This window comes from Scyliorhinus torazame, chromosome 8 (genome assembly GCF_047496885.1).
Source record: "Scyliorhinus torazame isolate Kashiwa2021f chromosome 8, sScyTor2.1, whole genome shotgun sequence".
In the NCBI taxonomy this organism is placed as follows: Eukaryota; Metazoa; Chordata; class Chondrichthyes; order Carcharhiniformes; family Scyliorhinidae; genus Scyliorhinus; species Scyliorhinus torazame.
Genome location: NC_092714.1, coordinates 57,708,742 through 57,723,573, shown reverse-complemented (window position 1 = coordinate 57,723,573; position 14,832 = coordinate 57,708,742). Strand labels below are relative to the sequence as shown.

Sequence of the window (14,832 nt, the reverse complement as noted above, 5' to 3'; positions counted from 1 at the left end):
TTGGCCCACCTCAAAACCCATTCCCTATCCAGGAACCGGTGCAGTCGAACCACCATTGCCCTCGGCGGCTCATTTCATTGCAGCTTCCTCATAAGCACCCAGTCAGCCTTCAAGGGCCGAGCAAACGCCCCTTCACCCAGCAGTGTCTCGAATATCCGTGTGACATATGCACCAGCGTCCGCTCCCTCACTGCCCTCCGGCAGACCCACGATCCTCAAGTTCTGCCTGCGCAATCTATTCTGCAAATTCTCCACCTGGTCCTGCAGCCTCATCTGTTGATCTCGTAATCACCCCATCTCTGCAGCCATCGAGGCAAGCTGCTCCTCATGCTCTACCACCGCCTCCTCCACCTTCTAGATCGCCTGGCCCTGGGCCTCTAACCTCATTTCCATATGGTCAATCCCCACCTTCATCGGATCCACCACCCTGGCCAAGTTCTCCTTCCTCTGCTGAGCAAACTTCTCATGGAGGAAGCTCACTAACTGATCCATCGACCACTGTGCCGGCAAGCTCCGACCCAGACCTTCCGCCATTTTCCTGTGTTGCAGGCTCCACACCACATTTCGACCATTGTACTCTCCCTTCGACCACTTCTGGTCCACGAATCCATACAGTGGGATACTCTCTTCTTCCACCCCATCTGCACCTTTTACAAACACTCAGCTCCGCCATTAGCCGGGGAAAAGGTCCAAAATGTCCACCAGGAGCGGGACCCACCAAATGTGCAACCACTCACTCCATGGTCGCAGAGGCAGTATTTAGGACCCTGTCAAGGATAGTGGGGGTTGAGGTGAAGCACCCTATGGTGGAGATCTTTGAGGTGTTGGAGGTTGAGGAGCTGCTGGAGGGAAAGGGGGCCGATATTGTGGATGTTTCACCCGATTGCCCAGCGATAGATTGTTTTGAACTGGAGAGCAGTTACGCCATCTGTGTTAAATGTAGATGCAAAGATTTCGGCAAAGGTGCTGGCGCTCGGGTTGGAGTGTCTCCTGCAGGTGGTTGGGGGAAGATGAAACAGGTTTTCTGACGGTAAGCGGTTATCTTCCAATGTGCAGCACCGACTGAATGTGGTCTTCTCTCAGCCAGTGGGGGGGTGGGACAAGAGGTGATATTGCCGTTAGATGCGGAGAAGGCTTTTGACAGGGTAGAGGGAGAATACTTGTTTGTGGTGTTGGAGCATTTCTGGACAAGGCCTATGTTTGTGCCGTGCGTCAAACTGTTCTACAAGGAATCAAAGGTCAGTGTGCAGACAAATAATGTTGGCTCGAGTTATTTTCTTTTTTTTAATTAAATATTTTATTGAAAATTTTTGGTCAACCAACACAGTACATTGAGCATCCTTTACACAATATTATAACAACACAAATAACAATGACCTATTTTATAAACAAAAAATGAATAAATAATAAATAACAAAAATGAAAACTAGCCCTAATTGGCAACTGCCTTGTCACAAGTAACACTCTCCAAAAATATAATTTAACAGTCCAATATATAATTATCTGTAGCAACGACCTATACATACTATACAGTATATATTAACAACCCTGAGAGTCCTTCTGGTTCCTCCTCCCCACCCCACCCCCCCCACCCCCCCGATCCTGGGCTGCTGCTGCTGCCTTCTTTTTCCCATTCCGTCTATCTTTCTGCGAGGTATTCGACGAACGGTTGCCACCGCCTGGTGAACCCTTGAGCCGACCCCCTTAGGACGAACTTAATCCGCTCTAGCTTTATAAACCCCGCCATGTCATTTATCCAGGTCTCCACCCCCGGGGGCTTGGCTTCTTTCCACATTAGCAATATCCTGCGCCGGGCTACTAGGGACGCAAAGGCCAAAACATCGGCCTCTCTCGCCTCCTGCACTCCCGGCTCTTGTGCAACCCCAAATATAGCCAACCCCCAGCTTGGTTTGACCCGGACTCCTACTACTTTTGAAAGCACCTTTGTCACCCCCATCCAAAACCCCTGTAGTGCCGGGCATGACCAAAACATATGGGTATGATTCGCTGGGCTTCTCGGGAACCTCGCACACCTATCCTCCACCCCAAAAAATTTACTGAGCCGTGCTCCAGTCATATGTGCCCTGTGTAATACCTTAAACTGAATCAGGCTTAGCCTGGCACACGAGGACGACGAGTTTACCCTGCTTAGGGCATCTGCCCACAGCCCCTCCTCGATCTCCTCCCCCAGCTCTTCTTCCCATTTCCCTTTTAGTTCATCTACCATAGTCTCCCCTTCGTCCCTCATTTCCCTATATATATCTGACACCTTACCATCCCCCACCCATGTCTTTGAGATCACTCTGTCCTGCACCTCTTGTGTCGGGAGCTGCGGGAATTCCCTCACCTGTTGCCTCGCAAAAGCCCTCAGTTGCATATACCTGAATGCATTCCCTTGGGGCAACCCATATTTCTCGGTCAGCGCTCCCAGACTCGCGAACTTCCCATCCACAAACAGATCTTTCAGTTGCGTTATTCCTGCTCTTTGCCACATTCCATATCCCCCATCCATTCCCCCCGGGGCAAACCTATGGTTGTTTCTTATCGGGGACCCCCCCCCAAGGCTCCAGTCTTTCCCCTATGCCGTCTCCACTGTCCCCAAATCTTCTGTGTAGCCACCACCACCGGGCTTGTGGTGTAGTTCCTCGGTGAGAACGGCAATGGGGCTGTCACCATAGCCTGTAGGCTAGTCCCCCTACAGGACGCCCTCTCTAATCTCTTCCACGCCGCTCCCTCCTCCTCTCCCATCCACTTACTCACCATTGAAATATTAGCGGCCCAATAATACTCACTTAGGCTCGGTAGTGCCAGCCCCCCCCTATCCCTGCTACGCTGTAAGAATCCCTTCCTCACTCTCGGGGTCTTCCCGGCCCACACAAAACCCATGATGCTCTTTTCAATCCTTTTAAAAAAAGCCTTCGTGATCACCACCGGGAGGCACTGAAACACAAAGAGGAATCTCGGGAGGACCACAATCTTAACCGCCTGCACCCTCCCTGCCATTGACAGGGATACCATATCCCATCTCTTGAAATCCTCCTCCATCTGTTCCACCAACCGCGTTAAATTTAACCTATGCAGTGTGCCCCAATTCTTAGCTATCTGGATCCCCAGGTAACGAAAGTCCCTTGTTACCTTCCTCAACGGTAGGTACTCTATTTCTCTACTCTGCTCCCCTGGATGCACCATAAACAACTCACTTTTCCCCATGTTCAATTTATACCCTGAAAAATCCCCAAACTCCCCAAGTATCCGCATTATTTCTGGCATCCCCTCCGCCGGGTCCGCCACGTATAGTAGCAAATCGTCCGCATACAAAGATACCCGGTGTTCTTCTCCTCCTCTAAGTACTCCCCTCCACTTCTTGGAACCCCTCAACGCTATCGCCAGGGGCTCAATCGCCAGTGCAAACAATAATGGGGACAGAGGGCATCCCTGCCTTGTCCCTCTATGGAGCCGAAAATATGCAGATCCCCGTCCATTCGTGACCACGCTCGCCACTGGGGCCCTATACAACAGCTGCACCCATCTAACATACCCCTCTCCAAAACCAAATCTCCTCAACACCTCCCACAAATAATCCCACTCCACTCTATCAAATGCTTTCTCGGCATCCATCGCCACTACTATCTCCGTTTCTCCCTCTGGTGGGGCCATCATCATTACCCCTAACAACCTCCGTATATTCGTGTTCAGCTGTCTCCCCTTCACAAACCCAGTTTGGTCCTCGTGGACCACCCCCGGGACACATTCCTCTATTCTCATTGCCATTACCTTGGCATCTACATTTAGGAGGGAAATAGGTCTATAGGACCCGCATTGTAGCGGGTCCTTTTCCTTCTTTAAGAGAAGCGATATCGTTGCTTCAGACAGTCGGGGGCAGTTGTCCCCTTTCCTTTGCCTCATTAAAGGTCCTCGTCAGTACCGGGGCGAGCAAGTCCACATATTTTCTATAGAATTCGACTGGGAATCCATCCGGTCCCGGGGCCTTTCCCGCCTGCATGCTCCTAATTCCTTTCACCACTTCTTCTACCTCGATCTGTGCTCCCAGTCCCACCCTTTCCTGCTCTTCCACCTTGGGAAATTCCAGCCGATCCAAGAAGCCCATCATTCTCTCCCTCCCATCCGGGGGTTGAGCTTCATATAATTTTTTATAAAATGTCTTGAACACTCCATTCACTCTCTCCGCTCCATCTCTCCTTCCTCATCCCTCACTCCCCCTATTTCCCTCGCTGCTCCCCTTTTCCTCAATTGGTGTGCCAGCAACCTGCTCACCTTCTCCCCATATTCGTACTGTACACCCTGTGCCTTCCTCCATTGTGCCTCTGCAGTGCCTGTAGTCAGCAAGTCAAATTCTACATGTAGCCTTTGCCTTTCCCTGTACAGTCCCTCCTCCGGTGCTTCCGCATATTGTCTGTCCACCCTCAAAAGTTCTTGCAGCAACCGCTCCCGTTCCTTACTCTCCTGCTTCCCATTATGTGCCCTTATTTATATCAGCTCCCCTCTAACCACCGCCTTCAACGCCTCCCAGACCACTCCCACCTGGACCTCCCCATTATCATTGAGTTCCAAGTACTTTTCAATGCACCCCCTCACCCTTAGACACACCCCCTCATCTGCCATTAGTCCCATGTCCATTCTCCAGGGTGGGCGCCCTCCTGTTTCCTCCCCTATCTCCAAGTCCACCCAGTGTGGAGCGTGATCCGAAATGGCTATAGCCGTATACTCCGTTCCCCTCACCTTCGGGATCAATGCCCTACCCAGCACAAAAAAGTCTATTCGCGAGTAGACTTTATGGACATAGGAGAAAAACGAGAACTCCTTACTCCTAGGTCTGCTAAATCTCCACGGGTCTACATCTCCCATCTGCTCCATAAAATCTTTAAGTACCTTGGCTGCTGCCGGCCTCCTTCCAGTCCTGGACTTCGACCTATCCAGCCCTGGTTCCAACACCGTATTAAAATCTCCCCCCATTATCAGCTTTCCCATCTCTAGGTCCGGAATGCGTCCTAGCATCCGCCTCATAAAATTGGCATCATCCCAGTTCGGGGCATATACGTTTACCAAAACCACCGTCTCCCCCTGTAGTTTGCCACTCACCATCACGTATCTGCCCCCGTTATCCGCCACTATAGTCGTTGCCTCGAACATTACCCGCTTCCCCACTAATAGCCACCCCCCTGTTTTTCGCATCTAGCCCCGAATGGAACACCTGCCCCACCCATCCTTTGCGTAGCCTAACCTGGTCTATCAGTTTCAGGTGCGTTTCCTGTAACATAACCACATCTGCCTTAAGTTTCTTAATGTGTGCGAGTACCCGTGCCCTCTTTATCGGCCCGTTCAGCCCTCTCACGTTCCACGTGATCAGCCGAGTTGGGGGGCTTCCTACCCCCCCCCTTGTCGATTAGCCATCACCTTTTTCCAGCTCCTCACCCGGTTCCCACGCAGCTGTATCTCCCCCAGGCGGTGCCCCCCCGCCCATCCTCTCCCATACCAGCTCCCCCCTCTCCCCAGCAGCAGCAACCCAGTAATTCCCCCCTCCCACCCCCCCCCCCCCACTAGATCCCCCCTAGCGTAATTACTCCCCCCATGTTGCTCCCAGAAGTCAGCAAACTCTGGCTGACCTCGGCTTCCCCCCGTGACCTCGGCTCGCACCGTGCGACGCCCCCTCCTTCCTGCTTCTCTATTCCCGCCATGATTATCATAGCGCGGGAACCAAGCCCGCGCTTCTCCCTTGGCCCCGCCCCCAATGACCAACGCCCCATCTCCTCCACCTCGCCTCCTCCCCCCATCACCACCTGTGGGAGAGAAAAGTTACCACATCGCAGGATTAGTACATAAAACCCCTCTTTGCCCCCCACATTCGCCCCACCACTTTGTTCGAACGTTCTTTTTAATAACCCGCTCATTCCAGTTTTTCTTCCACAATAAAAGTCCACGCTTCATCCGCCGTCTCAAAGTAGTGGTGCCTCCCTCGATATGTGACCCACAGTCTTGTCGGTTGCAGCATTCCAAATTTTATCTTCTTTTTATGAAGCACCGCCTTGGCCCGATTAAAGCTCGCCCTCCTTCTCGCCACCTCCGCACTCCAGTCTTGATAAACGCGGATCACCGCGTTCTCCCATTTACTGCTCCGAGTTTTCTTCGCCCATCTAAGGACCATTTCTCTATCCTTAAAACGGAGGAATCTCACCACTATGGCTCTGGGAATTTCTCCTGCTCTCGGTCCTCGCGCCATCACTCGGTATGCTCCCTCCACCTCCAACGGACCTGCCGGGGCCTCCGCTCCCATTAACGAGTGCAGCATCGTGCTCACATATGCCCCGACGTCCGCTCCCTCCACACCTTCAGGAAGACCAAGAATCCTCAGGTTGTTCCTCCTTGCGTTGTTTTCCAGTGCCTCGCCTGTAGTATCGGGGCCAACAGCTCTTTCTTCATTTCCTTTTTGATCTCTTCCACACAGCATTTCAAGAACTCTTGTTGTTCAGGGCCCCATGTTAAACTGCCACCTTCCGACGCCATCTTGGTTTTTGCTTGCCTTCCTTGCCGCTGTTCTAAAGGATCCACTGCAATCTGGCCACTCTCTCCTCCTTTTTCCATCCGTATCCAGGGGGGATTCCCTTCTGGTTTACCGCACAGTGTTTTTAGCCGTCAAAATTGCCGTTGAGGCTCCTATCTAGAGCCCAAAAGTCCGTTTCACAGGGAGCTGTCGAAACGTGCGACTCAGCTGGTCATCGCCGCACCCGGAAGTCCGGCTCGAGTTATTTTCAATTACACAGGGAAACGAGGCAGGCTGCCCTATGACCCCCCCCTTCTATTCATGTTAACGATTGGGCCATGGGCCATCGCTTTGAGAATTTCGGATAAGTGGAGGGTGTTAATAAGTGGCGGGGGAGCATAGTGTTGCTTTATGCCGATAACTTTTTGTTGTCCATTACAGTTCCAGTTCCAACAATGGGGGACAAAATGGGATTAAGGCGGTTTGGGGCTTACTCCAAGTCTAGGAAAATGTGTTTTCCGGTTACTCCGCCAGGCAAGGGGGTTAGCTTGGGGGCATTGCCATTTTGTTTGGTGAGCTCATTTTAGATACTTAGGGATGCAGGTGGCAAGAGTGCAGCTCAGGCATTAAATTTGATCAGTTTAAGGCGGATTTACAGAGGTGGAAGTCTCTCTCTCTGGTCTCTTGCTGGGCAGGTGCAATCGGTGAAGATGAATATTTTGCCATGGTTTTTGTTTTTATTCCAGTACTTAGCAGTGTTTCTACCAACGGTGTTTATTGAGAGGGTGGAAGGATTAATTTCATCATTTATATGGGCAGGTAAGCTGGCACATGGTCAGCACTGTTGCCTCACATTACCAGGGGCCTGGGTTCAAGTATGGCCCCAGTGACTGTGCGGAGTTTGTACTTTCTCCTCTTGTCTGCAATTGTTTCCTGCGGGTACTCCGATTTCCTCCAAAAGTTCAAAGATGTGATTAGGTGGATTGGCCATTATATGTTGCCCCTTAGGGCAAAAGGTAGGGTACTGGGATAGGTTAGGGGCCTCACCCTAGGTAGGGTGCTCTTTCAGAGGGTCTGTACAGATTCAATGGGCCAAATGTCCTCCTTCTACACTGTAGGGATTCTAAGGTGGCGACAATTTGGAAGAGGGTCATAGAGACTGGCAGTCTGGGGGTTTGGCACTGCCGAATTGATGTACTATTACTGGGCAGTGAACACGGAGGTGTTGGGCTGGTGCAGGGGTCAGGAGGCAGTCTGGGTGAAGATAGAGTCCAGGTTGTGTCGGGCGGTAGTGACAGCTCCATTTCAGTTTGCTCCAGGAAAACTTTCAGGGAATCCGGTGGCCACACTGAAAATATGTAGGTAATTGCGGCAACATTTTAGGGAGGGGAGGTTTTGAAGATGACTCAGATTAGGGGCAGTCACATGTTTGAACCAGCTAGATTGGATGCTAGGTTTAGGGGTTGGGAGATCAAGGGGGTGGCAGTAATGGGGGTTTTAGGATTTATTACTGGAGGGGTGGTTTTCAAGTCTGAAAGTTAGTGGAGAAGTACAGGTTCACGCAGTCAGAGGCGTTCAGATACTTGTGGGATTGGAATTTTGCTAGGATTTTTCAGACCTCCTCAAGTGTTGCCTCATCATCGTTAGTGGAGAGGGCACTGTTGTTAGCGCGGGCAGTGGAGGGGAGTACTTCCGGAATTTATGGGAGGATTCTGGCAGAAGACATTGCGGCACAGGGGGATTAGGGCCAAGTGGAAGGAAGAGCTGGTGGGGTGTGTGGTAAGCCCTGTGGAGGATGAATGCCACCTTGTTCTGTGCAAGGCTTGGGCTCATACAATCAAAGGTAAATACATCGGGCACATTTAACAAGGGTTAGGATGAGTCAAGTACAGGATAGGTGAGAGTCATGCGGCAGAAGCCCAGCAAATCACATGCATATGTTTTGGGCATGTCCCAAGCTGTCAAGCATTTGGGGTTCTTTCTTCAGCACCGTGTCGACGATCTTGCAAAGGGAATTGGAGCCTGGCCCCATGAAGTCATTTTTGGGGTATCAGACCTGCCGGAGCTGCAGATGGGCATGGGTAGGGCAGATGTTTTAGCTTCGCTCAATGCTCACAGGCGGGTTCTGTTGGAGTGGAGGTTAGCTTCTCCACCCAGTGAGTCCGCAGAGTTTTTGTACCTTGAAAAATTAAATACAGAGAGGTTTTACATAAGATGGCAGCCAGGTCATGTATTTCAAATAACTGGTCACCATCAAAAGCTAAGGGCGGTGGGATTGGGAGGGGGTTGTTTATTTGCTTTTTATTTATATATTAAAAATATTAAATCAAAATATCTTACATAAAAATATCTGGCAGCATCTGTGAAAGAGAACGTTAACAGAGTCCAAAATGATGACTCTGGAATTGTAGAGGGTTTTATGCTGTTGAAAAAAGCAGGGTATGGTGGGCAGAGGTCAGGTCAGGGGTAGGTTAGAGAGGGGAAGGAGATTTACCTCAACTGCTAACATCTTGGGCTTTGGTAGTGGGAGAGGGGCAGTCAAAGTTTGGCCGATCTGTAGTGAGATTCTATCATATTGTGGTAAAAGTCAGCAATGGCTTCCTGTGGAACTTTTAAATATTTTTGTACACCAGGGTTCTATTTAATTCATTTAGATCTGAAAATATAAACCAACCACAGCTGCCTAGAATTAGCTTGGTCTTTGAAAAAATTCAGAGTTTAATTCTGCGGGGTAAAGATAAACCTCAATCATTCTGTAGCAGGAGGATAAAGTAAAATATTCCAGTAACAATAGTGGTTTTCAAATTAACTTGCTTTAAAGAAATTGGTACTCAGTTCTAAAAAAAAGCGCACGATGATAAAGTAAACTGCTTCGTTCATCTCGTTCTGTCTCCGCTTAGTAATTTTTCCTGCTTCGTTTAGATACAACAAATTTCAGCGTCAATTCTTTGGTCTGACATCAGTCAGCACTTTGTTTTGAACTTCAAAATGATTCTCAAATCTACAAATTATTGCACCGATATCAAAAAACAGAATGCTTGTCAAACTTTATTTAACAAGAACAATCTCTCAGAACACAATGAACTCCGGAATTGAGTGTAATTGCTCCCACAAAAATCTGCACATCCTTCGTATTTTTTTTTTAAAGACTTATTTCTCAATTTCTTATCAAATTACATCATTTGAAAATTGCAAACACATTTTTAAATAAAGATTTATCTATTATTACAAAAAAAAAAGTTAGTTTGTTACAATCATGCAATTGGAATCATTGCAAATGCGATCCCTGATAAACAGCATGGTTTCACATTGTGATACAAGGTTAATCCCACATCTGATGGATTACTTATGCCAAATGCACAAATATAATAGCAACAAAACATCCAAGTTAAAACAAAAGCTATGTTAAATGCTTTTCTTTTTAACAGTCTTGAATATTATTAAATACATTTATTGCTTCAATCCTGGAAGTGAGCGGGATGGGAAATTCAGCCATGCAGCCAGAGCTCCTCTTCCTCTCCCAAACTGTGCTGCAATAGGATAATCCCTTAAATTGGATGCTGGAACACAACTTTTATCTGTGGTACACAAAGAAGTGTTATTTCACGGTGAAGCTACTGCTTGCACCTTCCTGTTCAATGCAAAATACACATCCATGCTCAAATGGTTGTAGATCAAAACTAATTAATTACTGACAAAATAGACATGTTGAAGCTTTACGTCTTACACTCAACAGGGCACTTCACAAGAATACCAGTACAAGGGAAAACAACAACTGTACAAGAGAGTGCTGATTGGTTGGCAAGAGTACCATGATTGGTGTTTCCCTGGAGAATGCACCAGCTGATAGTGACTGACAGTCAACTGCCAAGCATTGTTTGAGATTCAGTCCAGTCAGTTTGACCGATTGGTCAAGTATTGCCTTGAGGAATGAGTCAGCAAATGGCCGTCACATATTTTGTTTACTTGAAGCAATGGAATGTGTTTACTTGTTCTTTCTGTCTACAAACAACAAGGCCCTGTGTATCAATATAGGTAGATTCCAGTACATGCAAATGTGCCAGACTGCGATGCCAACTGACAATCTCAAATTGATTATCAGCGTAATTCTTGGCGCACTAAGGATAATTAAGCAAATGTTGTTCAATTGCAAATCACATCTAATGTTGCACACAATGTTTTGAATTTTGTAAGTACAGGCTGGTTAGGCACAACCTTGCCTGTTGTGAACAGGGATTGGGGTGTTGCTGTTTTGATATGGTTCACCAATCTTTTGCATGTATGGTCTACATACACTGTCACCAAAATTCATTTACCAAATTACTCATTTGTGATAAGCAGATTGTCTTTTTGGCTTGACAGCAGCATCCGGTTTGTGATGAATACACTCTCATTGCTATTGTATAGTAGCTGCATGAAAAAGTTAGCTTTACTTTTGCTCAGATTGAGATAATCTGTCCTTCCAGGGTAATCAGAGGTAAGCTAGGCACTTCGAGATAAGATGTAGTAAATTTAAACCAAAGTTGAGGAGAAACTACTTCTCCCAAGGGTTGAGAATCTGTGGAATTCGCTACCCCAGAGTGTGGTGGATGCTGGGACAGTGAGTAAATTTGAGGAGTTAAGACAGATTTTTAATTGGTAATGGGTTGAAAGGTTATGGAGAACGGATGGTGGAGTTAAGGCCACAATGAGATCAGCCATGATCAAAATGGTGGAGCAGACTCGATGGGCCAAATGGCCTAATTTTGCTCTTATATCTTATGAACATTTCAGAGGCAAAAGTGACCATTTGAGAACCAGTCATAAGATAAGGATGTACAAGAACATCACTTTGTGTTCTAGAAAACGCATACATAATCGGCAACAGTAAGCCATGAAGATGAAGACGTGTCATTTAGATCATGCAGCAGCACATCACTGTTACTCCAGTCCAGCAAGCATTTGTTTAAGCTTACTTTCGAGCAACTCTGTCAATCATGTTGAGCGGCAGGTCCAATGGATACGAATTTGGACCCGACATTAAAAATGTCATGCCTGTTTGTTGATAATAGTCAGGTCTGTTAATCATGTTGAGCGGCAGGTCCAATGGATACGAATTTGGACCCGACATTAAAAATGTCATGCCTGTTTGTTGATAATAGTCAGGTCTGTTAAGGATGACTATTCCTGTCCCTTTGTCAAATTTACTGATGTGTTTTTCAGGGTTGGTCTTAAGGCCATGTAAAGCTGTGAAAGTCAACGGTTTTGAGGCTTGACCAGGCGCTGTTTAGTACTGGTCTACACAAACGTAGACCAGACATAACACCTTTGGGGGGAGGGGTTCAGGCCACTGAAGACCCCATAGTACTTGGGGACAGGGCACAGTGACACCCTGGCTCTCCTTCTGGCACCCAGGCACTACCAGGCTGGAACCTGGCAACGGCATGGGTCAGGGCCTGATGGTGTGGGGGGCGGCGGCAGGTGGGTAAATGAAGGGTGGGGTCCTGAAAGGAGGAGGCCCGAGCGATCCCGTAGCAGAATGTCATCATGGGAGGGGGGGGCAAGAGAAAAGAGAGTGATGCCTGTGTGCGGACGTCCATGGGTGAAACTTCAAGCTCACTTCAAGATAGTGGCTGGTTTAGCACAGAGGGCTAAACAGCTGGCTTATAATGCAGAACAATGCCAGCAGCGCAGGTTCAGTTCCCATACCAGCCTCCCCGAACAGGTGCCGGAAAGTTGCGACTAGGGGTTTTACACAGTAACTTCATTGAAGCCTACTTGTGACAATAAGCAATTATTATTATTAGATCTGGGCACCCTCTCAAAATGGCGGTCAGATCTCTGAACAAATCATTTCTGCTTACCACTGGAGACGTTAGAAGCTGTAGCTTCATTGGGTGAATGGAAATATTGCCTGATCAAATTATTCTCAGTGGGTTTTGACTGAAAAAGATCAGAAACGTATTTTCAATTGTACTTTTTTCGCTAAACAATTCATTAAAAGTCCTTTCTCAAGATTTACAGAGAATAATCTCTCCTAAATTACAGTATTCCCTCACTAACATTCTGAGCTACAGTTTCACAGATGCTTGCCCAATTATCCATGCCGTACCCAATTAGTCATTCTTGGCATGAGAATTTATGGAAGGATTGTCATGAGAGCCATCACAATAGAGTATAATCTCAGCTTGAGCTAAAGTTTGCTTGTATTTTCCACTGAGGAGATGCAGGAAATTCTGATTAATTCTTCCCCTCTGCAGGATACATACTGTTATCCCAGTACAGATCTGCTGAATCATCACAGATCATTGAATGAATCTGGAGCCTTTCTAGTCTGCCTTCACTGCACCTGTTAAGCTTATCCAGTGAGGCATTGGGGTGATTATTTAATCGATCTCAAAAATAATGTTTTAATATATAGTGCTAGCAATCTTCCTGACTGGTTTAGTTTTATTCTGGGTGTGTCTGGGAAGCTCCTTTAACAATTGATGAACACACAACACAGAAAGTGTACAATATGTTAGGAACATTCGGACTCCCAGTGACATGAGAATTTTATTTATAAGTTTTTAAAAAAATTTTAGGCAAAAGGTTGGTGGGGGTAGAAACTTAGTAATAGCAACTGCAGCATTAGCCACATTGTGAAATCTGTGATCAAACAATCTCCCATTAGATATCCAAAACAACGTAGCCCACATCTTCCAGCACCCATCCTAGAAGAGCCACATAATAAGTACGACATCTTTATTTCTCTCAAGAACTAATTTCTATTTCTCTCAAGAACTAATTTCTATGTCCTCGAGATGTGAACTACTGTGGGCAAACGTTATCTTGGATTCTAAAGGAAGCCCCAACACCTAGAAAAGATGCTTTTCCTGTCCTATATTCACGAATGCCATTTTCCTTTAGGCTTTCGTGGGATGTGGATGTCTCTGTGAAGGCTAGCATTTGTTGCCCATCATTAACTGCCTTTGAACTGAGTCACTTGCTAGGCTCTTTCAGAGGGAAGTTGGGAGTCAGACACATTGTTGGCCTGGAGTCACATGTCGGTATAACAGGTTTCTTTCCTAAAGGCCAAGTGAACCAGATGGTTTTTTTACAACAATCTCGCATAGTCACCATTATTGTGACAGCTTTATATTTCAGATATCTTCATTAATTGAATTTAAATTCCACTAACTTAATCCATGTTCCTTAATGGTTAGTCTGGTCCTCTGGATTACTAGTCCAGTGACATTACTGCAACATCAACATCGCCCTCGAAGCTTACTTTAAAAAAAAAAAAATGCTAGCATTTAGAATCTTTTGGGGGAAATCAAGATAGCAATTATCAAGAATTGTTGTAATAATAATCGTATTTTATTCAGGAAACACATTCACAGCCCAAAGGCTGAATTGCAGATTACTTTACGTTGCTGTTAACTTTTTTGTTCATGCTTAAAATTAATTTGTTTAAATATCGGACCACAAAATAACTTTAGGTCAGAAAATATCTGAGTAATTGAAATTACTGAAGGAATACCTGGTAGTAATGGTCCAGCACTAACACTTTAGGGTTCAATTTGGTACCATAAGTCAAGTCCTTTTTCGGGATGTGTGCTGATGTAATCTGAAATTTATAGATGGAAGCCAAAGAATCACTGATGCAATACCTAAAATGTGCAATAAAGATGATCAGATTTGTTTTTGTGGCTATGGTAACCACTCCATTTTAATGAAATAACAGTGCACTATAGATCCTTGACTGGAGGCTACCAGCACATTACTAAGTAACTGAATAATGAATTGTGGATATAACACAAAAGAAAGTACCCAAATATAATATTAAAAATGATTGATGTTGCATTGAAATTAGTTATTCTATCACTGCTACTTTATCCACTAGTTACTATTTTGTATTTTGTTGGTAAATTAAAAAGCCTTTCAGTAGTGGCTTGTATAGTATGCACAGAATACAGTTATTTATAATTCCTTGAATCTGTTCGGCAGTCGTAAATTTTGATTTAAAATGGTCACTACTGCTCAGAAAAATTTACAACACCTGATGCTTTCTTCCACCTTGTGTGAGCCACGAGTCAGAGACACTGAATGCAACTATTACAAGACGGTGTCATTGGCAAAAAAACAAAATGTTTGCAGTACCATGTTTTCTCATAAATGGGATTCAGATGCAAGTGAAGTTGCAAGCTACAAGCTATCACAAATCAAATGAAAATGTCCCATTAATACAAGGCACAGGAAAAGAAATATACAGGGGTGCTGAATGAAACGTTGTTAAAAGTGATGCAAGCTCTTAAAATGCCATACCTTTATTGACTACCTTGGACGGCACGGTGGCACAGTGGTTAGCACTGC

The 14,832-nt window shown here is 46.3% G+C and overlaps 1 protein-coding gene across 1 annotated transcript in view; it reads right to left on the bottom strand.

Annotated features, from left to right (window-relative positions):
• Positions 1-9,533: 9,533 nt before the first annotated feature.
• The window catches only part of LOC140427866 (protein maelstrom homolog), a 96,009-nt gene continuing 90,710 nt past the window's right edge, over positions 9,534-14,832 (bottom strand). The window contains exons 10-12 of the mRNA XM_072513671.1: positions 14,000-14,129; positions 12,342-12,420; positions 9,534-10,076 (exon numbers count right to left, since the gene is read on the bottom strand). Coding sequence (XP_072369772.1) covers positions 9,949-10,076; positions 12,342-12,420; positions 14,000-14,129 — 337 coding nt within the window. The 3' untranslated portion in view covers positions 9,534-9,948. The remainder of the gene's footprint in view (positions 10,077-12,341; positions 12,421-13,999; positions 14,130-14,832) is intronic.